At 53.9% G+C, this 25,039-nt stretch overlaps 2 protein-coding genes and 1 long non-coding RNA gene across 10 annotated transcripts; 1 reads left to right on the top strand and 2 right to left on the bottom strand.

Annotated features, from left to right (window-relative positions):
• Nucleotides 1–15: 15 nt before the first annotated feature.
• Nucleotides 16–13,261, top strand: LOC117200381 (uncharacterized). The gene is made up of 3 exons (XR_007473725.1): nt 16–3,364; nt 6,374–10,426; nt 12,495–13,261. It is a non-coding gene; the product is annotated as an uncharacterized LOC117200381 (long non-coding RNA).
• On the bottom strand, nt 5,227–8,065 carry C19H17orf49 (chromosome 19 C17orf49 homolog). 4 transcript variants are annotated; one of them, XM_004266984.3, is made up of 6 exons: nt 7,929–8,065; nt 7,647–7,741; nt 6,906–7,007; nt 6,034–6,224; nt 5,691–5,795; nt 5,227–5,492 (listed from the first exon to the last, which is right to left on the bottom strand). In XM_004266984.3, exons 1-6 carry the CDS (start codon nt 7,947–7,949, stop codon nt 5,428–5,430), a joined length of 579 nt encoding a protein of 192 aa, XP_004267032.1. In that variant the 5' UTR covers nt 7,950–8,065; the 3' UTR covers nt 5,227–5,427. The 4 variants fall into 4 exon arrangements, with proteins under 4 accessions (XP_004267032.1, XP_012387426.1, XP_033278963.1 ...); XM_012531972.3 differs by having other exon boundaries at nt 5,227–5,488; XM_033423072.2 differs by lacking the exon at nt 6,906–7,007.
• On the bottom strand, nt 11,910–23,928 carry ALOX12 (arachidonate 12-lipoxygenase, 12S type). Of its 5 annotated transcripts, none has more exons than XM_004266961.3 (14): nt 23,510–23,737; nt 22,713–22,914; nt 21,330–21,411; nt 21,121–21,243; nt 20,901–21,004; nt 20,487–20,647; nt 19,470–19,613; nt 18,468–18,677; nt 15,936–16,022; nt 15,545–15,714; nt 14,932–15,053; nt 12,801–12,901; nt 12,508–12,678; nt 11,910–12,392 (listed from the first exon to the last, which is right to left on the bottom strand). In XM_004266961.3, the coding sequence occupies exons 1-14, from the start codon at nt 23,642–23,644 to the stop codon at nt 12,213–12,215; spliced, it is 1,992 nt and encodes a 663-aa protein (XP_004267009.1). In that variant the 5' UTR covers nt 23,645–23,737; the 3' UTR covers nt 11,910–12,212. The 5 variants fall into 5 exon arrangements, 4 of the variants coding, with proteins under 4 accessions (XP_004267009.1, XP_049558631.1, XP_049558630.1 ...); XM_049702674.1 differs by having other exon boundaries at nt 23,027–23,652; XM_049702673.1 differs by lacking the exon at nt 22,713–22,914 and having other exon boundaries at nt 21,121–21,411; nt 23,510–23,928.
• Nucleotides 23,929–25,039: the final 1,111 nt, after the last annotated feature.

Raw genomic sequence — 25,039 nt, 5'->3', positions numbered from 1 at the left:
TACTAAGGGAGATAAAGGGGAGCCCAAATAGGAACTAGGTTTGGGGAGGTGATAGTGGGCTCCCGTGGGGTCTCAGACAGAGGGAGGGTGTGGTCATTCAACAGGCTCCTCTAGCGGGGCCTGCAAAAGAGGGGCTCTGGCCGGGCGCGGTAGGGAGGGGGCGGATATGATTTCTAGTTCGTTTCCTTCCATTGTCCTGCGACCGGACGGCTCCGCCAGCTGCTTCCCCTCGAGGAGGTGGGGAAAGCCCCTGGTGGGGGCCGAGAGACGACGCTCAGGAGACCTAGGGTCCGGTCTTTCGCTCCCGACTCTCTTTTGAATCCTTTTAGGGATCCAGCGAGACAGACTCCCGCCCAAAGCCCTTTCGCCCTCCCCCAGTCCCAGATCTTTAGGGCCTCGGGCATCCGCCCGTCGGCTACGCTTGGAGGCTGGCGGGACGCCGGGGTCCAGCGCGGCAAGTAGGCAAAGCTCGGCAATGTTTGGCTCCTTCCACGAGGGGGCGGACGAGCACTAGCCTCGCCTCGCCCGTCTTCTCCACCCGGCTGGGGGTCCACTCAAACGGGGGCGCAGGATCGATTAGGTCTGAGCGGCTGAAACCTTCGTTCTCCCCCTCTTTGGTTTATTTTGTCCAGGGGACTAGGGTTGGGCGGAGGGAGGGAGAGTTAGGCGACAGAGGGGACTTTCCTCCGAGGATGGGTTTCCTATCTGGGGTGAGAAATCCGCGGGCTTTGGGAACAAGGGAAATGAGTGGGACAAGGAGCGGGATCTGAGTCCTGGGAGCCCAGGGTTTCTATTCTTTTAAGCTAGATACTATTATCCGTCTCTAGAGGTGACTTTTTAGTGAACATTAATATGAAAGTTGGGTGCAGTGAAGAGACAGAGGGGAAACAGGGAGGGTCTCAGGGTAAAAGAAGGGAGAGAGGGCAGGAGGGGCTGATAACCCCAATTTAAGTCCCTGATCTGGAAGATAAGCACGGGTCACACCCTCGTATTTTGTTTGGGGAGAGTTGGTGGGGCAAGGTTCATTTGGAGAAGTGGGGCAAGAGCTGAGTTCAGCTGCAAAGCGGGACTTGCATCTGGGCTCAGGAGAGTCTACCGTTGCCCAGTAATGACTGACCATTATCCGTGGAGCTGCATATCGAGGCCTGGGGCCCTCCCCTTCAGATGTGAGGGTGTCTTTATTTGGGTGCAGGAAAGAACTGCTGAGAAACTGGGAATGGGGAACCACTGGGGATTCACGGTGGTGAGGTGGCTTTTGCAAATGAGGGTTGCTTTGGTCTCTGCCCAGTTGGAGGTGGGAGTTAGACTGGGGACTCCCTTTGGTATCAGGATGGAGTTACTTTTGTGTTGTCTGGTCAATTTGTCAATTGTGGGGTACATGTTTACTATGGGGTGTTGAGTTAGTTTGTTCTGGGCCCTGAAGCCTGCATTCAGGGTTGAGGGCCAGTAGTAAGTCTGAGGTATGGAGCTGATTTTGAAGCTACGTTAGTTAGTTCTAGGGGTTCTGACACCCACAATTTGGAGCCTGTCATCTTGAAATATCAGGGGAACCTGCTAGGTGTTTTTCAGAGGTGGATGAGGATTTTGTTTTGGGGATTCATAGTCATCAGTGTATGTGGACAATCTGATTTCAAGTGGAGTAATTGTGCTGGTTTTGGGGTGCAGTCTGTTTTGGGGTGCCAGATAAGTTTTGAGGTTCAGATTATATTTGGGGGGACATGAAATTCAGTTTGGGGTTTTTATTAGCTTGAGGTGGAACGTAATAGGAACCTGGGAGCAAGTTTGAAGGCCTTCTGTGGTTGTGGGTCCTTGCCGGGGAGCAAAGCTTTATATTTGAATGTTGTGCAAACTTACTTTGAGGAGGGGGATATTTCTGTGTATGCACTGAGAGCCAGGAGGCTTTTTCCAGGGGGAGAAACAAGATGAGGGCCCAGGGTAGGAGACTAAAGTTTTGGGGTGTCCTTATTTTGGGGTGTTTTGCCACTCTTTGGGTGTATTTGGTGTAACTGAGTGATGGATCGTGAGGTGAGATTGATTTTAGGGTTCACTTAATTTGGAGCATGATGCTGCTTTGGGATGTCCTTTGCTTATAGCTCCCGCTCACCCCAGATTCTAGAAGTCTCTTTCTTTAGTGAACCTCCAAATATTCCCAGGATTTGAAGGACGAAATTCGGAAAGGGAGTGTATCTCCCCTTATTTCTATGTGGCCTGGATAGATCTGAGGGAGAAAAGGTGGTTTCAAACTCTGAACCCCAATTTCTTAAGGGCACATACCTTGGTTTGGGGGCAGATGGGGGGGAAATGGAGTGTGTTGTGGTAAAGTGGACACCCCTGACTAGGGCAGTCTGTTGGAACTGTGCAAGGAGAGGTGGTAGTGAGGTACAAGGAGGGGAATCTTGTACCCTGATTTTCTAGGATAAGAGCCCCAAACAGAAAGCAGACAGAGGACTGGGAGTGTGGGTGAGATGGGGGGGGTTCCCCACGGCAGCAGGGGCTGGGGGGTAATCCAGGCCAGCTCTGCACACCCCGGTCCCTGCTCTCTTTGGCTCTCCTCCCCTCTCTCCCTCCCACCGCCCACCCCCCCAACCCAAGGAAAAAAACTGCCTGTGCAACAGCAATGGCAGATTCCAATCCTCCAGGCTTTCCTAAACCACCACGGAGACCAGCCAGGGGGGAGGGGAAGGGAGGATCGGGCTTTCCTGCTTCCCTAAGACTGGGGCTATGAGCTTGACCTCCTGGCCCCTAGCCCTTCGAGGAGTGCCCCCCTCCCCCGGCCTGGAAGCCAGGTGTCCTGGACCCTAGCCCCCGAGCGGGGGGGTGGGGGGGGGCCTGGAGAGACGGGGAGGAGGAAGGAGGGAGTGACTTCCAAAATTGGCATCGGGACAGAGCAGGGCTGGCGGGAGGCAGGTGAAAGACGGAATTTTCCTGAAAAAACGGGGGGATCTGAGGACCCCAAATTTGGGGAGCTAGTCCAGAACCGTCCAGCCAACATCCTAGATTTTTTTGGGATTTTTTGGGGCCCCCGGGACCCCTCTAGATGGGGTGAGGAATGTAGTGTTGGGGGAATCTGACTGGGGCATTGCAGCTGCCTCTCCCGCCGAGTTGGAGACGGATGGGCTGGGACGGGTTTGGGGGGGGGGGTGTCCCCAATTCTGACTGGGAGTGGAGGAGCCCCCTCATGTGCTCTCTTGTGGGGGTCCCCCCTCCCTAGGGCACTCCCCACTCCCTGAGCCAGCCGAGAGGAAGGAGGCCAGCGATGCGACTGGGGCGGCTCCTTTCTCCTGCACCCCAAATGTGAGGGATGCACCCCAAATTTTGTTCCCTTCAAAATAGGGGACCAGGATCTCAGGGGAGAGTAGCTGAGGTAAGTGGGGAGGAAAGTGTCCCCTGTTTTCAGGAGAGACGTGGCGGTTGGGGGGGAGGTTTGGAGGTGCGTGCTGGGGTGGGGTCGGGCTTTGTCAGCCTTAAAACTGGGGGGATGATTGGAGAGGCTTTCTCTTACACCCCGAAACTGGAGTCCCCCAGATGGAAACCAAAGACAGGCCAGAGGGCCCCCCAACATCCCCAGCCGTTAGTATAGTGTTTGATTTCTGTTTCATCCCCACAAAGGCTCTGCCGAGGATGGGAGTTGGGGGCAGCTGTTCGGTTTGGGGGGTACGGGGGGTGGCGTGAGGAGCAGAAGGCCTTGGCAGGATTTGATGCTGGACAGATAGGGGTCTCGACCGAGGGGGTCCGGCATCCCCCGGGGCCTGAAAACTCTGCTTACACCACCATCTTAGATCTTTTTGATTGCTAAGAGTTTTGGGGGGTGTGTCGGAAGGTGGGGGTGGTAAAGGGTGGGATGGGAGGTAGGAGGATAACTTTTGGGTTTTAGGGGATATTATTGTGATTTGCGGAAGGGGTCTTGGCCCTTGGATTTTGCTTTCTGGTGGGTGTTTTTTAAAAATCAAGTCCTGGACAGGAGAAAAAGGCTGAGGGAAGGCCTAGGGTGGGGGTGGGGAGAGGCATGTTTGTCTCAGCTTAAACGTGGCTTTCTGGGGTGGGCCTGCCTTCCTGGGCCTGGTGAAGGGGCTGGGGGGGGTTGTTGCGGGGGGTGGGACTTGGGTCCTGGGGGTCCACGGGGAGTGGGGACAGTGCTGGGGGTGGACTACCTGGCCCCCAGGTCCAGATGGCCCTCTTCCTGTGCCCTGCTGCTCCCCTTTCCCCCTGGCCTCCATTTCCTGCCTTTGGCCTCCATCTTGTGGCAGGCCCAGGACCCAGGGCGACTTCCGGCCCCCCTCTCCCGACCATGTTCCGGCCCCACCACCTCTGGACTGCCAACTCCCAACCCTGCTGTCCTTGGCCTTCTGTCTCTCCTTGCTTTCTCTTGGGTTCTGACCCAGGGAGGGGAGGAACGGACACAGGAAGCCTTGGGTCCCTGCCCTTGCTGAGTCGAGAGGCAGTCTGTTGGTCCCCCCCAGTCATTCCCTGCTTCCTCTGCCTCTGACCCCACCCTAGGGATCCCCTGAGCAGAGTTCCTACAAGGAAGATGGTTCCAGTCTTATTACACTGCGAGCTCACCCCTTAGGCCCCTCTCCCTCCAGTTGCCTGCTCAACTTCTAGCTCTGGTTTCTTGTTTTCCCCAACGCTTCTTGGGGCCATGTTTGCCTTTTAAGCCTTCCCACCCTTGGTGGTAGGGGTCTTCACAGCACTGCCTCGTGCTCCCTTCTTCTCAACCCACCCCAGTCCTGCTCCCGCCCCAGCAGCACACTGTGGTTTGTACGGCACTGTGGCCACGTCCAAACCACACTGTGGTGTTAGAGCGAGGGTGGGGGAGGCACCGCTGAGGCCTGGCCGGGGAGGCCACCCTGGAGAAGCGACACGAAAAACATCTGGGGCCTTCTGGTGAGGTGGCGGGGGTGGGGGATGAGGGTGGAAATGGAGGTGTGAAATCACTGGAAGCTGCCCTTCTGAAATCCCCAGGGTAGTCTCAGGAGTACTGCCTGCCAGAGACCCCGGAGTAAGTGCTGCCTTCAGAGAGCAAAGTGGAGCCTTTGTTGCCCACACCCAGCTCCCCTGGCTCTAGCAGCACAGAAATATTGGCACTGGGAAGAAAGCCTGCCAATATTGGCTGTGCTGCTCCAGGCAGGGTGGTGAGAGCCGCTGAGGAGGGGCTGAGCCCCGGGGTCTAAGGAGAGAGGGAGGTGTCCCTTGCACTCCAGTAATGTCAGGCTGAAGGCACCAAGCTGAGAGGGAGATCTTTACTGTTTTCCGTATAAAAATGTCCATCAGTTGGGGGTCATAGGGGTTGAAGGAAGATGCTCATACAGCAACAGCAAGGTGGGCCACCCGGCAGCCTTTCCACCCTCTCTCATGCAGGCCTTGCTCAGAGTCCCAACCGGTCCACAGGTCCAGGGTGAACAGTGAGAGGGGTGAGAGGTGGAAGGCTCAGCAAGAGAGCAGAGGAGGATCAGCGGAGGTCAAGAGAAGGCCAGAATCCAGGGTCAGGCTGTCTGGAACAGGAAGTAAAATGGGCCAAGATGGGGCGAGCCCCAAGTATGACTCCCACCTCCCTAGAGCACCAGCTCTTTGCAGACCCAATCCCCTGCATGCACAGGAGGGAACCTTCTCTTCCACAGCCCCTGGGAGGGGGATCCTGCTGAGACCCTCCCCCACCCCTTCAGCCGTTGTGGGAGGAGGAGGACTCCTACCCTGGTCGAAGTTGAGTTTCTTGGCTGGAGGAGTTTCTCCTAGCCCTTCGATATCCACCAGGTCACTGTTGGCGTCCGAGTCGTTCAGAGCACTGAGTGTCACATCTGGGAGAGGGGCACAACCTAGGTTCTAGGTTCCCTGATGGTCCCCCCCAACCCGCCCACTTCCCCAAGTTTCAAGCTCTCCCGCTCTCCCTCCCTCCCTCCCTCCCCTACCCCAGCCACCCTCTGGGAACCTTCACTGGGAGAGGAAAAGAGATCTGTCCTTTGACCCAAGCCCAACTCTCTCACTGAACCTCAGATGGGACCTTTAATCCCCAGGCAGCAACTCCACAGCCCTTACCAGCCTTCTGTTTCTTTATGGGGGGACCGCCGGCCTCAGGGGCACTGGAGCTGCTTGGTGGAGGGGCAGCTGGAGGAGGCGACAAGACACCAGATGCCACCTTCTTGGGCCCTTTCTTGGGTGAATCAGCTGGAAGGGGGATGCCGGAGTCTTCATATACCTTGCGTTTCACGGTGGCCTTTATCTGAGCCCTGAAGAGAAGAGAGAGCAAGCTAGGAAGGGAGTCATCAGAGAGGCTAAGGGAAGCAGGGAGGGGAGGACAGGGGCAATGGGCAACTCTGAAAGAACACTGGGGAGCCCCTTCATAAGAATCCAGGTGAGGGCCCCGACTCTTTGCTAGGGTCCTCGTTTTCCTGAAGGCTTGCAGTCACTTAGGGCAAATGGAGCCTGAAGAGTGGAGTCCAACTGAGAGTGGGAAAGGCCCGTCTTCTACTTCTCTTCTGGGAGAGATGTATGAATGTGGAAGGCTACCAGGTAAGCCTGGGTGACCTACCGGGAGATTGAGACTTATTAATAGATCCTGATCCACTAGCTCAGAATCATAATATCCCTGGAAACACCACAGTAGAGTCTCAAAAGATCTGTATAAATAACCAGGGACTTCCTATTACCAAATTCAATTATTGGGTGTCTCTGGAAACCTAAAATCAAATTCTTGTAAGGTCCTGATTACCACAGCATTTTAGTGACTTCTGACCAATTGTGACAATTCTTTTATTCTTTCAGTTCTCCAGGGATTTTGTTGCTAACAAAACTAGCAACAAAGTAGGAAAGATGTTGAGCTGGAAGGGAGTTTGAGGAAGATGGAACAATGGGTATGGAGGAAGAAAGCTGCCCACCCGCCCTTTCTCTGCCAGCCAACCCTCCCTCACACTGTCCGTTCCTTGATGACACAGCTGATGTGATTAAGATCGTCCCCAAATCGCTTCACAGCAGCCCTCAGCATCTCTATCTCCGTCTCCGTCCACTTGGCACTGTCAGAAGGGGAGAAGGGAATAGCGAAAGTGGGAGGAAGAGGGGTGTGGAGCCAGCCCACAGGCTACGCATTCCACAGCAACCAGCCTCCTCCCCGCGATGCCTGGGGCCCCTTGCATAAAGAGGTCCTCCTTAAAAAAACAAAAACAAAAGCAAAAAAGAAAATTCTTAAGGCGCCGTGGGAACCCTGCGGACCCCCAACCACACGATATTGAAACAACCGCCACCTTAGAAGAAAACTTCTCCCCCATCAACGTGAAACAGCTGCTTATGTAAACAGCCCACTGAAACCCATCCAACAAGTGGGGGTCTTACAGACAGAGCCTCTAAACACAGTCTGCTGCAGTCTGACAGAATTCCACATGATTTGGGGGGTGGTGTGGTGTGGGTAGTGGTGGCGGTCTATGGTCTACCAGTTCGCAGCAGGGCAGGGCTGTGAAATGAGTCCGGATTATGAGCCTCGGTCTGTGGTTTATCTGTCATTCATTCATTCAACAATCATTTATTAACACCTACTCTGCGCTGTGCCAGGCACAAAGGGAAACTAACATCTGTCCCTGCCCTAGAGAGTGTCGGTGTCTGTGATCGAGACCCAGCGTCCGCTCTCAGCGTCCATCTCCCAGCCCGGGCTCACGTACCCCGCGGGAGAAGAGTCGGCCACGGGATGCAGCTGCATGGTCAGCTCCCCGAGCTTCGTGAAGGCGGCGCCCGCCGCGGAGAAGATCTCTCCGACCTGGGGGGCGGGGCAGCATTACGGGGGGCCGGCGCACAGTGCCGCGCCGGACCGCCCGGAGCCCCTAGCCCCACCCCAGGCTGGACTCCCGCCCGCCCCTCGCCCGGGATGGAAGAGCCGGGAGCCAACTTGGGGGCCCCGCCCTCCCGTGGCCGCCAGGGAGCGCTGTCCGCGAGGGAGGTCGAACCTTTGTAGACGCTGACGTCATGGCCCCGCGCGCCTCCTCACGGAGACGTTGCCGCCGCCGCTACCTCGGAGCCGGGACCACGGAGAGCAGGGCGATCGAACGGCTCCAGCCCCCGCGCAGGAAGTCCCGCCCCTTCCCGCAGCTGATTGGCTCCAGCTCGGCCGCTCACCGCCTCACCGCCTCGGCGCGCGGGAAGGAGAGTGGAAGACACCGCCTCGCTTCCGGCCCGGCTTCACTCCACTTCCGTCGAGGGGTCGGGACTCCCTATTTGGAGTCCGAGCTCCAGCCCGGATGCCTGCCCCGCAACCCATGCACACACACGAGGCTTAAGAGAGCAGTTTCTCTTTATTGTGTAACGAGACAAGGCGAGGGGGCCGGAGGGACAGGGAACGGCCAGCCCCGACCTCCCTCCCCTGGAGCCGGGCGCCAGAGGTTGAAGAACAAGGGATTCAGTCTATCGCCAGGGAAACCCAGTCCGCAGAGGGCGCCAGACTGGGGGTGGGGCGGGTGTGACTGGGTGGGGAGAGTCTTTAAATAGAGGAGGGGGCTGGAGAGGGGGAACGCGACGGTGCTCTAGCGCACCATGTATTCCTTGCGCTTATTGAGCCGAACTTGGCAGAAAGAAAAGCCTCCGAGGAGGAGGTAAAGGCCCGCGGCGATGAAACAGTTGTAGCTGACTTGCTCGTAAAGGTTGTATATGTTCTGGGGGCCATTCCTAGGGGTGGGGATTAGGCAGAGAAATATCGGAAACATTATTAACAGCAGCCAACATTTACAGAGCACTTACTATGTGCCGGGTAACCGTTCTAAACGCTTTTACGTGTATTATCTTAATCTTCATAACCCTATGGGGTGAGTTCTGTTATAGCATACACTTTGCATAGGTGGAGGAGGCACAGAGAAATCAAGGAAAATACCTAAAGAAGCCACACCTAAAGCGGTGGGTTTAGGATGGCCGCTGAGGTCTGACTCCCAAGACTGCTCCTATGCGCTAAACAGAGCAGCCAGTTCCCTAGTCTCTGGGCCCCAAGCATCCAGCCTCCTGCAATTCCCCGCCCATGATTCTGACCACTTCCCCCGCCTCTCCACTTACTCAAAATCTTTCTCCGTTAAGGGAACGTCTTCAATTAGCACAGCGGAATGGACATTGAAAAAGATTCCGAGCATTATCTGCAAAAAGGGAAAGGGTAGGTTGTTGAACTCAGGCACCTGACCTGGTCACTGCCTGAACTCCTCCCACTTCGAATGTTGCCACAACATCTGGGTATGGGAATTACCAGAATGAGCTGGGATTAGGGATGGCTGTTGCCAGATTTGGACTCCAGTCACCTGGAACAGGGCATGAATGGTGACATAGAGAAGACTTGGCTGGGGCAAGGGTTAGGAATAATGAGCAACCAGGAACCAGATTATCATCCTCTCCGGAGGCGTCATTATCACGGGACAGGGAGGAGGGGGTCAAAGGGAATCGGCACTTCTCCATATTACTTTTTCCTGAAGTGGGTCGGGTAGAGTCCTCGGGAAACAAGGCCCAGCTATCCATTTCGGGAACAAGCTCTCCCTTTCCCCACTGCCCTCCATTCAGCTCAAGGATCTCTCAAGAACGTAGCTCTTCTTCCTCCTACCTTGAGGGTACTCCAAATTAACCAGCCCCGGGGCCCATTCCAAGCTTCAGCTCCCCCTCTCCCTTCCAATTCCCCATTTCTCAATTCAGTTCTGTCTCGTTCTCCAGCGGCTAATCAACCACCCCCTCCGGCCTGTCTGCTGCTTTCAAACGCCTGGTGTCTCCTAGCCTTCCAGCCCTCCAACACCCGGGCCCCTCAGGCCCTCTCCTCTCCGGTTGTCGCCGGGCAGTCCCCTCACCAACATGATCACTCCCCAGGCGCTGAGGACGATGCCGCAGGCGGCCAGCTTGGGCCCACAGCACAGAAGGGACGCCATGAAGAAGGGAGTCGGGGATCGCCTAGATGTGGGCCAGATAGGATGGCGGTGAGAGGAAGCCCCGATGAGCGGGGTGGGGGGAAGAGAGCTGGACTTGGGGGCTCGCGGAGGACCGAGCGCAGGGAGAGCGACTGAGGGGGCGTGGCTTCCGGGCCCAACCATCGGGCTGGCGGGCGCCAGGCGGAGAACGCTGGCGCCTCCGGGTCCTCTCGGACTTCGGCGGGAAAGGGCGGTGTTTCTGAAATCGTAGCGGCCCCTCGGGAATCCCTTATTGACCCATATGTAGCTGGGGTGCGAGTATTGCAGGAGCAAAGTTCTCCGGTTTCTTGGATTTCCCCCCTCTCCAGTTTGGAATGGGAGGAGCCAGTATATCATGTGACCAAGTCTGGCAAGTCACGTGACGAGGAAGAAATGGTAGCCCGGCCTCAGGAAAGCTTTTATCTCTGGCGGAGCTCCTGGTAACCTTGGCGATGCGCTCTCAGCAGCCGAGGATTGAAATTATGTCATTTTTCTCTCAGATACCTTAGTCTCGGGTGGTATCCTGTGATGGAGACGTGGTAAGTGAGACATAGAGATTTACACCGAGAGAGAACGCCTCTATCTCCTCTCTACTCATCCCTACCCTTTAAAATAGACACTCTGACACAGTAAAAGAAGACCTAGAGCCCCTTCCCGAGCCCAAGCGTGCTGTTCTGGCTAGAACGCTTTAAAATTGCTGAGGGTTCTTGGCACTGGATATACTTAAGTAACGTTTTGTTACCAAACACGAAATACTGAAGAGTTGTGGTTGCCAAATCCAGGAAAAATATGGGCGTTAGGAAAAGTCCAAGGAAAGCAGATTCAATGAACAAGCTGTTAAGGTGAGTGGCCCTGCCAAATGTGCTGGAGAAAGGAATAAGTACACACGAATGTCAGTTTTCTTCCCTACCGTAAACCAAGGAAGCTGACCATAGGTCCTTTGAACAACGTAGAGTACAAGATTTTAAAAATATGAATGGATCATACCCTCCAAAGAAAGAGTTTGTATACCTCACTGGTGAAAAACAGATTTGTAATAATTATTCAGGGAAATAGTGGTGTTTGAAGAACACAGTTTTGCACTGAGTATGTTGTACCCATTCTAGTGAGGACAGTGGTCATAGCGTAATTGAGAGGGGTCACTTTGATCCCAAGACCCCAGAACCAGACAAATACTGTCAGTGGTTAGCATAACTTTGTGGTATTTTTCCATTTATTTTGTGCAGATTGTTCTTAAAAGGGTCGTGAAAGAGAACTTGGAACCTGGGAAACACTTAGAGACCCCAGAGTACTGAAGAGCCTGGGATAGTGGCCTTGAGACATTATTTCGTGTCTTTTTTTTTTTTTTTTTGCGGTACGCGGGCCTCTCACTGTTGCGGCCTCTCCCGTTGCGGAGCACAGGCTCCGGACGCGCAGGCTCAGCGGCCATGGCTCACGGGCCCAGCCGCTCCGCGGCATGTGGGATCTTCCCGGACCGGGGCACGAGCCCGCGTCCCCTGCATCGGCAGGCGGACTCTCAACCACTGCGCCACCAGGGAAGCCCTCGTGTCTCTTTTGTTTGAGACTGTTTGGAAGGAAGCCATTTGGGGGTGAAAGTTTTTATTTTGCCTTAGGGGCACCATTCTCATTCAGGGACTTTTGGGGTAGGTGTGTGAATAGGAGACACAGGGGTGGAGAGAAAGTTGCCAAAGAAGAGTCAGGAATTTTTAAGTTGGCCAGGCATGAAGTCAAGCTCCTGGGAAAGGAGAATTAGTTGAGGTAGTCGATTTCTCCAAGAAATCTTCCTCACCCTCCCCACCCACCCCACCATTCTCTGGATGTTTTGCAAGTAAGGTCAGTGCCTCAGGCTACGGCAGGGTACCGTTGTGCAGGTACTGCCCCAAATCCAGGGCCAGATCCAGCCTGTAGCCTGTGCACATCCCTGTAGCGAAGCACAGGGTTTTGTTGTGTGTTTTTGCATTTAAAAATGGTTGACTAGACCGAGAGGAGGATGTTTTGTGACACAGGAAGTTCATATTTCACTCTCCGTAAATAAAGTTTTATTGGAACACAGCATTCATTTACACGGTGCCTGTGGCTGCTTCCGTGCTACAATAGGAGAGCTGAGTTACTGTGACAGACTGTGTGGCCTACAAAGCCTAACATCTTATCAGGCCCTTTACAGAAAAGGAAAGGCCCTTGGGCTCATGGGCTGCAGATGGAGGGGATTTAATTGGGGGAGGAAACAGAGCCTCTGCAGCAGAGACTAGGAAACCATGAAACTCAATATGGAACTGTCAGTCCCAGAGCTGATCTGCAGTCTTCCCGGTGGGGGTGTCCCGGAGCTCAGATAGTGATGCTGTTCTCGATGAGGCTGGGCTTTAGGTATTCATAGGGCAGGTCAAGTTGCTCATTCCGGGCTGTAATCTCCCTTTCCAAGTTTTCCAGATCTGTTTGGAATTGGTTTAGTACAGACTTGGCCTTGGGGTCTGAGAAATACTTTTCTTTGTGATGCCCCAGAGGCACCTAAGAAAGAACAAAGGATCAGTCAGTTTTGAGTCAGACACACCTAGAGCCTAGCCCTTCACTCTTATGTTTCCCTTCCAACTGTCATTTCCCTTTCCCCAGGGTCCTCTCTTACCATGTCTGGCTGGCGGCGCCCCAGATGCCATGTGACGACCATTTGAAGACAGGCCTGTCGGACATCAGGTAGTGAGCCCATCACCGTGGCCACTGTCACATCTTCCTTGGTGGTAGGTGGGGGCATCCGCATTGTGCATGGGGCATTAGGGACCCAGGCATACCAGTCCAGCTGGGGGAAGAAACTGCAACCCTAGGATCCTGGTACTTAGGATTTGAACCCGCATCTCTCCCTTGGGCATCCCAAGGTCCAGACACTTGCCTTCAAGGACCTGGGCTTTCAGCTCTCCATACCTGGCCCTGGTTGATGGCCCCATGCTGAGCAGTGCACGTGAAGACACACATGGTAAGGAAATGGCAGAGTTGATTCTGGGACTGGAAGGAGATGGGGAAACCTGGGCAGGAAAGAAACAGGATTTAGAGGCTGCAGTCTGAGAAGAGAGAAATAAAGGCCGAAGACTTGGGATGTCTACATTTGGAATTGATTGTTGTTTGTTTAGTTCATTTATTCAAATATATTTGCATCAGACATGGATTTCAATTCAGATTCAAGTAATATAGTTGGGTTGGGTTACCTTAGGCCAATTACTTAACATCTCTGAACCTCAACCTCTTGACCTGTAAAGTGTAGATGATACCTATTTTATAAATGAGATAATCACCTGGTGTGGAACAAGTTCTCAATAAATAATAAGTATTGTTATTTTGGAAGGGTTGGGGGCTGAAAAGTTCTGAGTGATCAAAAATCCTCTGCCGATGCAGGGGACACGGGTTCGTGCCCCGGTCTGGGAGGATCCCGCATGCCGCGGAGCGGCTGGGCCCGTGGGCCATGGCTGCTGGGCCTGCGCGTCCGGAGCCTGTGCTCTGCAGCGGGAGGGGCCACAACAGTGAGAGGTCCGCGTACCAAAAAAAAAAAAAAAAAAAAAAAAAAATCCTCTGCCTCAAAAAGTGGTTGAGAATTTAGGGATGCTTCCTGCTATTCCCAGGTAGGGAATTACAAGTGTCTGAATTATAATGTGAAGGATAAGAGAAGTCATAGATTAATAGGGTCATAGCCAAGAGAGGCTTTCCGCAAAGATTATGTCAGGCCATTCAATTCACAGTGGAGGTGGGGGGTTCAGAGACCCAGAAATCCTGTCAGTTAAGTGGAACAAATATAATCATTTCCCTTTTGTAGATTAAAAAAAAAAAAAAAAGACCAGAGAGATTAAACTGCTTGTCAGGACTGCATAATTGGGAGAAGGCAGAGGCTGATCTTGAACTCGGGTTCCTGACTGCTAATCTCAGGCCGTTTTTAGCACACTTTCTCCAAAGAGTCTGTTGGGAAAGTGAGGCGAAGGTGAGCTATGAGAACTGAAGGACAGTGGAGGAAGAGAGAATGAGAGGCACTTAGTGGAGGTTAAAGTTCACATGTGGATGTTTATTTTCATTTTCCAAATGTAGATACTGGTTGGGGAAAAGATGGCCAGGGAGAGGAGGGGTCTCCTGGTAGCACGTGGAGCCCAAGGGACATACCGAGATGTACTAGAGAAAGTTTGGTCCTGGAAGGGGGGTGGTGCAGACACAGATTCCCTAGGGAGACGCTCCCTCCAGAGGGCGGGTGTTGTGTTACTGCTCACGGCACCCTCAGAGGCCGGCCATAGCGGCTCCCCAGCAAATGTTTGTAGTTGTCCCACAGAGGCAGAGATGTTGGTGCAAAGTATGAGGGGCGGGGACGCAAGGACAATTTGGAGCAGAATCCAGGCTGACCCACGTGTGAGAGAAAGAGGAGGAGGAATCTAGGAAGAGCTCAAGAAAGGCTGTTTCTTCCCCAGAGGTTAGAATGCAGGTGGGGTGCTAAAGACGGTGGCTGGATCCTAGCAGCGGTGGGGAGAGGCTGGATTGGCCAAAGAAATGTGAGCCTCAAGGGGCAGGGCACCGAGTTCAGGGTTGAGCCAAAGCGCGCAGAGCATTGTGTTTGCATCTGGAAATGACCTTGCACTGTGGTCAGTGTGCAGTAGGCCTGGACTTTCTATGCGTGTGCTGGACAGTAGCAAGCAGGAGGAGAAGAGGGAGAACAGAAGGGCTTTGGTGGAAGAATCTTCCCATTTATATCCTCAAGTAGGAATAGACAAGCATGAGGAGAGACAATGTGAGCCCCAGCAGGGCCTGGGCAGATCCCTTGCTGGCTCAGGTTCTGGCCCTGTGGCGTCACATGCTGTGGCAGGTTAGGGGATGGGGTGGAAGTAAAGGTTGATGGCCAGGGTCTCTGCGGAGGATGATCCTGGGGTATCTAGAATTGTCCTGAGTCTTAGGAGGTGGGAATGGGATTCAGATGTTTGACGTGTGGAGGGAGAGGGGGTGGCATGAGGGTTTGGGGTCCTGAACCCAGACTCTGCTTGGGCAGAGTGTCCAAGGAGCTCCTGTCCCTGGGGAGGGCTCTCACCTCGGTTCTGGGCCTGGCACAGCCCCACCTCAGTGATCTCCCGACACCAGGCCTGCAGCTCAGGGTCCCCTCTCACGACGTCATCCCCGCGGTAGAAAAGGTGGATGATCCCCTCCACGTAGCTGCCCAGGGGAGAAGGGAGGTGAGCTCCTTGAGAGGAGAAAGCTTCGGCCTTTGACCCCTGCACTTTTCCATGGTCTCTGCCCAGCTGACTCTCAATATGTCTGAGTATAGATTCTTCAAGACCTGCCTTTTGGGTCATTCCCAACTCTTTCTACAAACTAGTCTAGAGAGGAAGGACACGTGGGTCATTAGTTCTAGGATCCCTATACATGGTTGACAGCCATTCTCCTTGACAAAACCCCTGATTTTTCCAGATCCCTCAGCCTCCCAGTCCACAGCTTTCCCAACGTAGGTTCTCTGTCCCCAGCCTTCTCCTTCTCAGGCCGTACGCACTGACTCACGCTTCCTCATCTCTCCCCAGGATCCAGTCCTTTGCTCCTCTTGTCTGGACCTTCTTGTTTTCAGGTTCCTTTTGCCCCATGCTGACCTCAGGCCAGAGCCCCACTCGCCCTCTCCCCTGCCGCATTTCTCGGCTCCCCGTCTCACCCACCGGGCAGTGATCTCCCAGAGCCGTAAAGCATCGCAGGCATAGAGAGCACCCGGGGTTCCCAGCAGGCCGCGGTCAGCCAGATTGTTGGGAGGACAGAGGGAGCAGTAGGTCAGCTGAGCCAGGGCCCGGCGGAGCAAGTGCACGTGGCCCCCTCCACCGGTGCTCACTGCCTGGGACAAGAGAGATGCGAGGCCTTGAGGAGGAAGCCAGCACACAGTATATAAGGGGTTCAGGTGTGGCATTTTCACATTTAGAGACATAGATATAAAGGGACAGGCTCATGGGTTTAAGGGTCAGGACATTCACCCAGGTTGGTCTGGGATCTTGAAAGTGGCAGGAAATCGTAGAGAGTCAGACGGTGAGGCAGCCCCATGCCCCATCCCCTCCTTACCTTATCAAATATACCTCCGTCTGGGAGGAGTTGGGTCCGTGCCCGGGTGTTGATTTCCATCGTGTAGCGGATGTGTGGAATCAGGAGCTGGGATGGGGGAGATTAGAGGGGGTGGTTTATGGAGGACATGCTTGGGTCCTTCCTTGTAGGCAGCATGGTGCCTACTCTTGATGCTTTCCTCCCTTGACAGGCTCCTCTCTGCCTGCTTCTGTGATCACTCACTCTCATGATCTTTTCGCCCCTGTGAGTCAGGCTCTGGAGCCAGACTGACCTGGGTTTCACTCTACACTTCAGCACTCACTTTGATACTCATCCAAGGTACCAGACCTTGTAAGTGTTGACCTGTCTATCTCCTGTCTAGCCCCTCATCTGTCAACAGCGGGTGATAATAGGGTCTTTTGTCTCAGGAGGCTGCGGTGATGCTTATGTGAGTGATGTATGAAGAGTTTTTAGTCCACACAGAAGCCCTTAGATACTAGCTGTTATCGCTTATCTTTATGATTTCCACCTGGGGTGTAGGTGGCCTTTGAGAATCAGCCCCTTTTAATTTGCTTTTATACTCTGTCACTTACAACCTCACAGCTTAAATTAGCCTCTCTACTCGTTACCAAAGCCATGCCTCCACCCCCTGGTTGCTTCACTGTTGGTTTTTTGGGGGGTGGGTTCCCTTAGGGAGATAGAGGAGCCATACTGAGCCACATATGTAAGCAGCAGAGCGGCTGTCGTCAAATCTCCCCCCACCCCCAATTAGGCAGTGAGGTCCCGTCTATATTTTATAGCTTTTCAAGAAATGGCTTTTCCCTAGCTATTAAAAACGGCTATCTCATCCTCACATGCATTTCTTTTTATCTCAGACTATTTTGTCTTCATTTACACCCAGTTCATGTACAGGTTTCACGTAGCATTGGTATTGATCTGAGTTGTTGGTGGACACAGGGTGTGAGGCAGAGATAACTCTGGTGCCAGGAGGTCAAAGCAGCTCACATTGGACTGAAACTTTTCACAAAGTTCATGAAAGGTGCTGAGTGTCATGGAAAGCCCAAAGTCCACATGAGGAGCAGAGATACCTTGGGACAAACAACTCTTAACAAATCATTGCAAGAACTAATTTTTTCTAGCTTTTAGCCTGTGTCACACTCTTAGGTCGTTTCAGCCTTCAGCAACCCCACAATGGGCCTCCTGTCATCCCCATTTAGACCTGAGGACACTGAGCTCACGTCTGGGAAGCACAGAGGTCAGGATTCAGGCTTCAGACCCCGGCAGTCCGAATCCAGAGCCTGTGCAGGTCACCTCTGGGACATTGCTGGCCTGGCTCTCCTGCGTGTACTGATTACGATGCAGCTGTTTGCCATGACGTCGCTGTGGGAATGGAGATAGTTGGGCAGAGGGCTGAACTCGTAAAGGGAGATTTTCAGTGTGCCTAGAGGCTTAGCCTCTTCAGGGTGAGCAGGAGACGGTGGTGCAGGAGCACCATGAGATCAGTAAAATCCAAGATGCTGCTCATCACACTGGTCTCCATCTTGTCTGTGTCACCCCAGACTCGGAGAGGCCACAGCTACTGCTGGCCAGGCTTGGGGGTCGGGCGGGGCCCCCGGCTGAAACACAGTTCAGTCGTTCTCCTTGCCAGGTGCTCACCTGCATGTCCTACCAACATTTATGACTCCCTGTACCTCAAACTGAACCTCATTTTTGCTTCCCAACTGGCTTCTCTCCTGGCTTCCCTGTTTCTGACAATTGCTCTGGTTCATAAGCTTCTATCAGTTTCATCCCTTCTCTGTCTTGTTCCCTATATCTAAAGTGTCATCAAGATTTTGAGGACATTTTTACTCAAGCACAAGCCTTATGTCACTGCCTTCTGCCGAGCAATAGATGCTGAGCTCACTCTTTCATAAAATGACAGGATTTCTAGGTCAGTCTGCAATACCCACCCTTGGGCTTCTGGGTGTTGCAGGAGCTTAGACCTCTGACCTTTCTGTCTCCGGTCTGATATCCAGGCTTGCGGCAGCTACTATTCCCTCCCTTCCCCAATTCTGATTCTGCTGTGCTGCTCTCCTTGCCTCTTGACCTGCTCCTACTTAGCAAACTCAGTTGGGGTGAAACATACTCCATCAGTACTCTAGTGTTTATCGCTGTCTCTTGTGGTTTCAGATTCTAGATCCAGCTGTTGTTCTCTGGGTAGTTCTTATGGGCACCATTTGTCATTCTGGCTAAATCGTAAATCTCCTTAGGCAGGATCAAGGCTTTTGTTTTACTAGCAATATTCCGGCTGTACTCTAGGCCCATTGTTAGATTGTCAGATCTCTGAGAATTTCAGAGGGTTTCCTTAGTAATATGTCCTGAAGAAACCTTAAGTGACTTGACTTAATTAAAACACAAGTCTCAAAATATTGATGCAGTCTTCCTTCTGTTCTCACCTCTTTCTTTCACAGAGTGATAAAAATTTTGTTTTGCTGCTGCAATATCATTTGATACTGGGCTGTTTCCTTTCTCTAGGGTCTGAGTGAAGGGGGACATGGAGGGTAGAGGTTGTACCTTGAAGACCGGGTGCAGCCCCGGGAGGCACCTCATGGTGGCCACAGCAATGACCTCAGCCAGCAGGTGGGTGTTCAGCAGATGATATTGGAGCTGGTGCAATTGGAAATCTGAATTTCGGACCCAGGACTTTGCCAGGAGCCAGGCAAGTGGAGGATCTGAGGGCAGGAACAGTGGTGGGGTCGGAGAGCTGGGGCTGGGAGGCTGGATCTGGGAAAAAGAGAAATTAAGCCTTCATTGAACTCCCACTTTATGTGTGACATTATGGCCAGCAGTCTTGGGGAAACAGATGAGTAAGTACGATTATCGCGTCCAGGAGGTATAATCTAGGAGGAGGAATGAGGCCCCTCCCACCCTGCCTCTCACTAGCTGTGGCACTGTGCGAGCACCATGGTCGTCAGGTTGAATGCAGGGGAGTCTGAAGCAGGGAGTCCAGGGAGGAGATCCCGGCAGTGGTCTGGGAGAAACGTGATGGGGGTCTGAGTTATGGTGGGGGATGGAAGGGGAAGCTGGGTGTGGGAGATAATTGACAGTATTTGTTAACTAACTATTGAGACCAGTGGGAGAAAAGAGAGGGGACTGAGAGATTAAATAGCGATTCTCAGAGTGTGTTCCCAAGCTAGCGGCATCCGCATCACTTTGGAACTTGTTAGAACTGCAAATTCTCAGTCCCCATCCCAGACCTACTGAATTGGAAAGTCTCATGCTGGGACCCAGCAAGCTGTGTTTTAACAAGCTGTCTAGGTGATTCTGATACACAATAAAGTTAGAGAACCATCGGGTATAGGACGAGAACTCCAAAAGGCCATTATGACTCTTGAACAAGTCCTGCCAGTTGGGTGAGTCAGGAGAAACCAGGCTTTAAGCGTAGTGACACGAGAACATGTCTCACTGTGTGAGGATGGGGTTTGGGAGTCAAGAGCCAGGGGGCTGGTTCCTCGGGAGCAGAGATGGAGGTGAACAGAAAGCAGTGTTGGGAGGTGGATGCCGAGGGCGCCCCACCTGGATGACCATGGGTAGCAGCTTCCCACTGGTGTCCATCTTCAGCATGACGAGGGGGGCAGCCAGGTACTGCTTCTCTCCTCGGATCACATTGGCTGGAATTCCATCGAGGAGAATGAAATCAGCCTCAAACAGGGAACTGTTCTGGGGAAAGGAGGAATGTATCCATCGTTAGAGTTCGAAGTCTAACCCGAGAGGGCCAGGGCAAAGGGGGAAGACATTCAAGACGTTTATCTGAATTCTTGCCATCATCCTATGTCGGTTGCAGAGTCCTATCGGCAGAACCAGAGCATCTGGCCCAATTCCTCTCATCTTAAGTGAAGAAACAGCCTAGTGAGGGTAGACATCTTGCCCAGGGATGTGTGGTGGCAGATCTGATTTTAGAACCAGGCCTGCTCAGTCCCGTGTGCAAGCTGTCCCCTTGTCGAGATGGCCAGGTCTCTTCCCCACTATCCCTCGATGATCTGAACACCTTGTGTTTAGCTGTCACCAGCTCAGCAAATGCTCTTTCACTCCCTAAAACTCACCTTCTCTGCCAAGTAATCCACAGAGGCTCCCCTGCCCAGCCCTGCCGCAGAGGCCAGCGCACATGTGCACACATGCACACGGCATGCTCACATCCTGCCTCGCTCGTCCTCCTCACATGTAGCTCACCTCTTCCAAACCCAAGTAACCCCCGCAGTTCTCCCCATCTGATGGCATATTTTCTACCCTTCTCCCTGCCCATGAACACTGCTGTCCAGAGCACTGACGTCAGCCAGGGAATGTCATTGTCCCTGCTGACACCTCTGGCCCCATCTGCACCCTGGGAATCTACCCTGTTTCCCCTCTACACCGGGAGCCTCTCATAATTTTCCCTACATACTGTATCACCTCTAGGTTTTTCTAGCACTGGAGTCTGGACCAAGGGGCTGTAGGTTACCACAGCCTCCCTTCCTTGACTCATCTTTGGTCCCTGCCCTTCACTACTTCTGGCCACACCACCAAGGAGAGAACAACACAGGGTGGGAGGGGTACCTGGAGTTCTTTCTCCAGCTGGGTCCGTAGCTCCTCCATCCCCGCGGGCAGCACTAGCCGGGAGGGCAGAGAGGTGCAGCGTCTCAACAGCATGGGATTGGTGCCATTGAGGAACTGGTAGCCAAACAATTCATCGTCCTGCCAGCGCTGGCGAACCTTCTCTGTGGAGTCGGGGTGGAGTGTAGGAGGAGGATGTTTACACAGCCGGGATGTCCCTCCTCCAGGCCCTACCCCAGTGATCCAGGCACGTGACCATCCCATATCCAGCCCCTGCCTTTTCATCTGGGGCCTCTGAGAAATGACCCAGCACAATATATTCTCATCTGGGAGGTCTCGTGAGGGGCTGTGGAGTGTGAAGGTCGGGTCATCAAAAGGGGCCAGCAAGGGGTTATAGAGACCTGGGGAACCACTGACCAGCCAGGGTATTCTTCTGGCCCCAGAAGATGTGATCAAAATCCTCAAAGCAGTTCCAGGAGCTCAGGAGGGTGTAAACATGTTTGAGGACCATCTCCAGAGCCCTAGGACAGGAATCGAGCCATGAACCCATTTGCCAACCCCTCAGCCGCTCACCATTGACCACCGTTTTTGGATCTCCCAGCCCTTTCCCCACTCTGAGCTCCAGGCCTGTTCTCACCCTGCCTTCAGTGTCCCCTCAAAGTCCAGCCTCTTTTCCTCGTGGAATCTCATATTGGCAGGTAGATCGTCCTCACAGCCCGCAGCTATTGTCAGGGGTAACCCTTCCTTCCATGTGGCCCAGCTAGGAGATGGGGACAAGGCTTCAGGGAGGGTGTCCAGGTCAGTGACGGGGGGTACCACTGAGAGGCCCTGTAGGTGGGTGGTCACCAGTATATCTGACGTCTTTCTTTCAGTTCCTTCTCTCGATGTTTCTGGAACACATCCAATGCGTTGTTTCCTGCCAGGCGGGCTGGGGAGACATTAAGACAATTGGCCACGGTTTGTGTGGTCCTGTGCTCTCCTCTGCTCGTCCTCATCTTCCTTTTCACCATCATAGGCCATGTGTTCAGACAAGCTCTGTTGCTTTTATCTCTGGCCTTGCCTCACTCCATTGATTCCTGAGACACATTTATCTTATCATTGCCAACTTTGCACTCTGGGTTTTGCTAATCTCTCAACCCTCGTCTCTTGTCTTGAGACAACAATCTCATGTTTGACACCCTTTCTTGTCCCTTAACTCGTCTTTCCCCACCTGATCCTATTTCATCAGTATCTATGGTTGGAAAAAATCACCTTAAGTAAGGTGATAAAATCTTGGGAATTCCCTGGTGGTCCAGTGGTTAAGACTCTGTGCTTCCACTGTGCTGGGGGGGCGGGGGGGGCACAGGTTCAATCCCTGGTCAGGGAACTAAGATCCCACGAGCCATGCGGCGTGGCCAAAAAAAAAAAAAAGGTGATAAAATCTCAATCACTCATATGCCCATACCTATTTTCTACTATATATTGCTTTGGTTAATTTCTCATCTCCTGAACCTCACCTACCACACCTCAACCGTCCTCAAAAGGCTTTAGGAACAGCTGTTTGCTTTCTTTCCCTGACTTCACTCTTCTGAGATTTACCATCAGAGTCTATATTATCAACTTGTTCCTGTTCTTATCCGCATTTATACTCACCTGTCTCAAAGTGATGTATTTCGTGTTTCCATCCTTAATTGCCCTTGCCCTCATTTGCCTCTGTAATCATCTTTCTTACTTATTTCCCACGGTAACAAATTATGTATTTGCTGTCCTCATTCATTCCCACCCACCTGTCAGTGTGCACCCTCTCCCTCGTGGTTTTCTTCCATGTTTTCCCAACCAAATCAGCTCTCCAAGTCATATTGCTTATTGTTTCCCTTAGCTGCCTCCTCTTAGGGGTCACCCGCATCCCCTACTCCATGTGCTACCCTTACCTGCCCTGCCCTAACTTGTCCCTGCCCTAACTTGTTCCTGTTTCCCATCATTGCTGCGGCTTCCATCCCGTGTCCTCATCTTCTTGGAGGGTGGGATCTGCCCATCACTTATGTCCCTGTCCAGCCCCACTTGCAGCCTTTTTTATTCTGTGTATAAATTTGGTACTTTATAACTTTTTTCCAATGTCCTGTCTTCTCCACACTTAACCTGCTGAACACTCACTTTCATCAAGGCCCTCTGACCTTCCGCAGCCCTCCCCCACCCCTTCCCCAGCAGTTCCCCAGGCCCTGCATCCCCTCTCCCGACACTGCCCCTTACCGGTGCCCTCGGGCAGGCACAGCACGCTGTCGGCCTGCACCCAGCGGTAGCACGGGAAGGTGGCCTCCTGGAAGGCTACAGGGCCCTGCACCGTGATGTGGTCGCAGAACCACGCGTTGTCCACCAGGGAGTGGTGTTTGCGCAGCTTCACGAACTGCAGTGGTCCCAAGTCCTCGGGAATGTCATGCTCAAACTCCTCCTCCTGTGGGACCAGAACCCGGAGACTTAGTAGCAGGGTCCCAGGAGAGGCCGTTTTGCCTGCCGGGGGTGGGGTTGGGGGTCAGAGGTGCGGTGGGGACAGGAGAGGAGGGGACCTTTGTGGAGCCTCCGTTGACAAGGCCTCCAAAGACAGCCTCCCTCGTTCCCTCCTCCGGACATCTGCGCGGTGTGTCTGACTCCCCATCGCACCGGGAGGAAGAGGGAGCGTGGCGCGTGGCCCGCAGTGTCTTGAATTGATGTCTGAGTATCAGCACCTTCATCGGTCCTTTAACTGAGCTCTCCCCGCTCCCTCATTCCTAGGAGCGTCCCACTTGACTTCTGATCCTATATTGACACTGGCCTGGGGTCATTTGGAGAAGGAGTTGGAGGCTGCGAGGACCAGGGCCGGCGGGAAGGGAGAAGGGGTATGCGCTCAGCCCGGGTCCTGGCTCCCGATCCTCTCCTGGCCCAGCCGCCCGGGCGTCCCAACACCTGGAAGTCCCAGCAGGCACGGTTCCGCAGTCGTTTCGCCCTCGGATCCCGCCCCTCGCCGGCCTCCCGCGTCCCGGCCGGGGTCTGTCCCCGCTCCGCCCGCTGACCTGGCCCCGCGCCGGCAACAGCTGCAGCTCCAGCTCCGTCTCCCCGCGCGCCCCGACCAGCCACAGCTGCACGCGGTCGTGCGACCCGGCGAAGAATGCGGCCCCGGTGGCCACGCGGATGCGGTAGCGGCCCATGGCAGCCCCGGCGGTTTAGGCGAAGGGAGCCGGATGGGGCGCGCTTCTCGGGGTCGCCGCCCGGTATCGAGGCGCCTCAGGTCCCGGGCCTTTAAAGAGAGGCCCGCGTCCCCGCCCTCCTCACCACTTTCAGACGCTCCCAGTCCCCGCCCCAGACTAGCCCGAACCTGCGAGCCGCTGAGCCGGTTGCGGGGAAGGGCCGTCCCTCCCGGGCCGAGTGGAGCTGTGGGGCGATGAAGGGACCTCCGCTTGGGTGAGGCCGAGAGCATGGAGGCGCCCGGGGTTTCTCTGGACCTCCGGGGGAGGCCTGAGGCCAGGCGCCTCGGGGTTGAAGGCAGCAGGATGAGGACACTTCCTGAGGTCTCCCGGCCTTTAGGAGAGCTAGGAGGAAGAGGGGTTGAGTCAGTCTTCCAAACGCAGGAGAAAGCCTCCGCTTTTCTGGGCTGGGACCCGGGAAAGACCATGGGCTGAGCCCTGGAAGGCCGGCCTGCTAGGCTGTGCTGGGCCCATGCGGAATGTCCTGCTCTGGACCCAGTGCAGCCCAGTAAGTCTTCAGTTCCTGATTTATGCCTCATTTGCGCCCAGTCCTTCATTAAATGACCAGAGGTGCCCCAGGCTGCCTAAAACCTGGAAAAGTAACAGCTGAAAGACTTGCCCCCTCACCTCCACCCCCAACCTCATATCAAACATGGCTGGATTAGGACCCTGGGCACACCAGATACTGAGGGAAGCCCAACTGAGGCAGGGCAGTGAAAGCCTCCTTTTGTCCAACCTTCATAGTGGCTGCTGAGAATGTTAGGGACCAGGTGTTATGCTGCAGTATGGAGTCACTTAGGGGACCCAGCATCTGTGCGCAGTTACCATGGACTTTGTCCCTTCCAAATGAATGTAGCCCCTTTCCCTTCTGTAGGTTCCAGGTAAATTTTTATTCCGGCCTCACTGACCGTGGTGCCTGCTTTCCCCACCAGAATTCAATTTCCTTCTAAAAAATTAGGTGTGAAGATTTTATTAGTCATGAAGTTCTACTTCTTTCGTCTTCCCTCTTGTCTTTGTACTGCTCACTGCCCTCCCTCCCCCCCTCCCCCGCACTGTTTCCTGGTCCTTTGTGGCACTTAGGGCAGGAAACCAGGGAGCAGTGGTGGGGCCAGTCTGGTTAAGGACTTTGTAAATGTCAGAAGGATGATTCAGGGCTCAGGCTTTACCACCCACCCAGGAAGCCTCTTGCAGGTCCCTCTCCAGGTCTTCTTGACCCAAGTCATTCTAAGCATCTGGCTCACAGTGGGTGTGTTTGGCAGCTGGGCTAGGCCAGGGCAAGGTAATTCTGCTTTCTTGAGCCAGACCCTCAAAAATGACTTGACATGTTGGTCATTGGTGGGAATGAGGGATTCCAGTCCT

This window comes from Orcinus orca, chromosome 19 (genome assembly GCF_937001465.1).
Source record: "Orcinus orca chromosome 19, mOrcOrc1.1, whole genome shotgun sequence".
NCBI classification, from domain to species: Eukaryota; Metazoa; Chordata; class Mammalia; order Artiodactyla; family Delphinidae; genus Orcinus; species Orcinus orca.
This window is presented reverse-complemented; position numbering and strand designations above follow the sequence as displayed.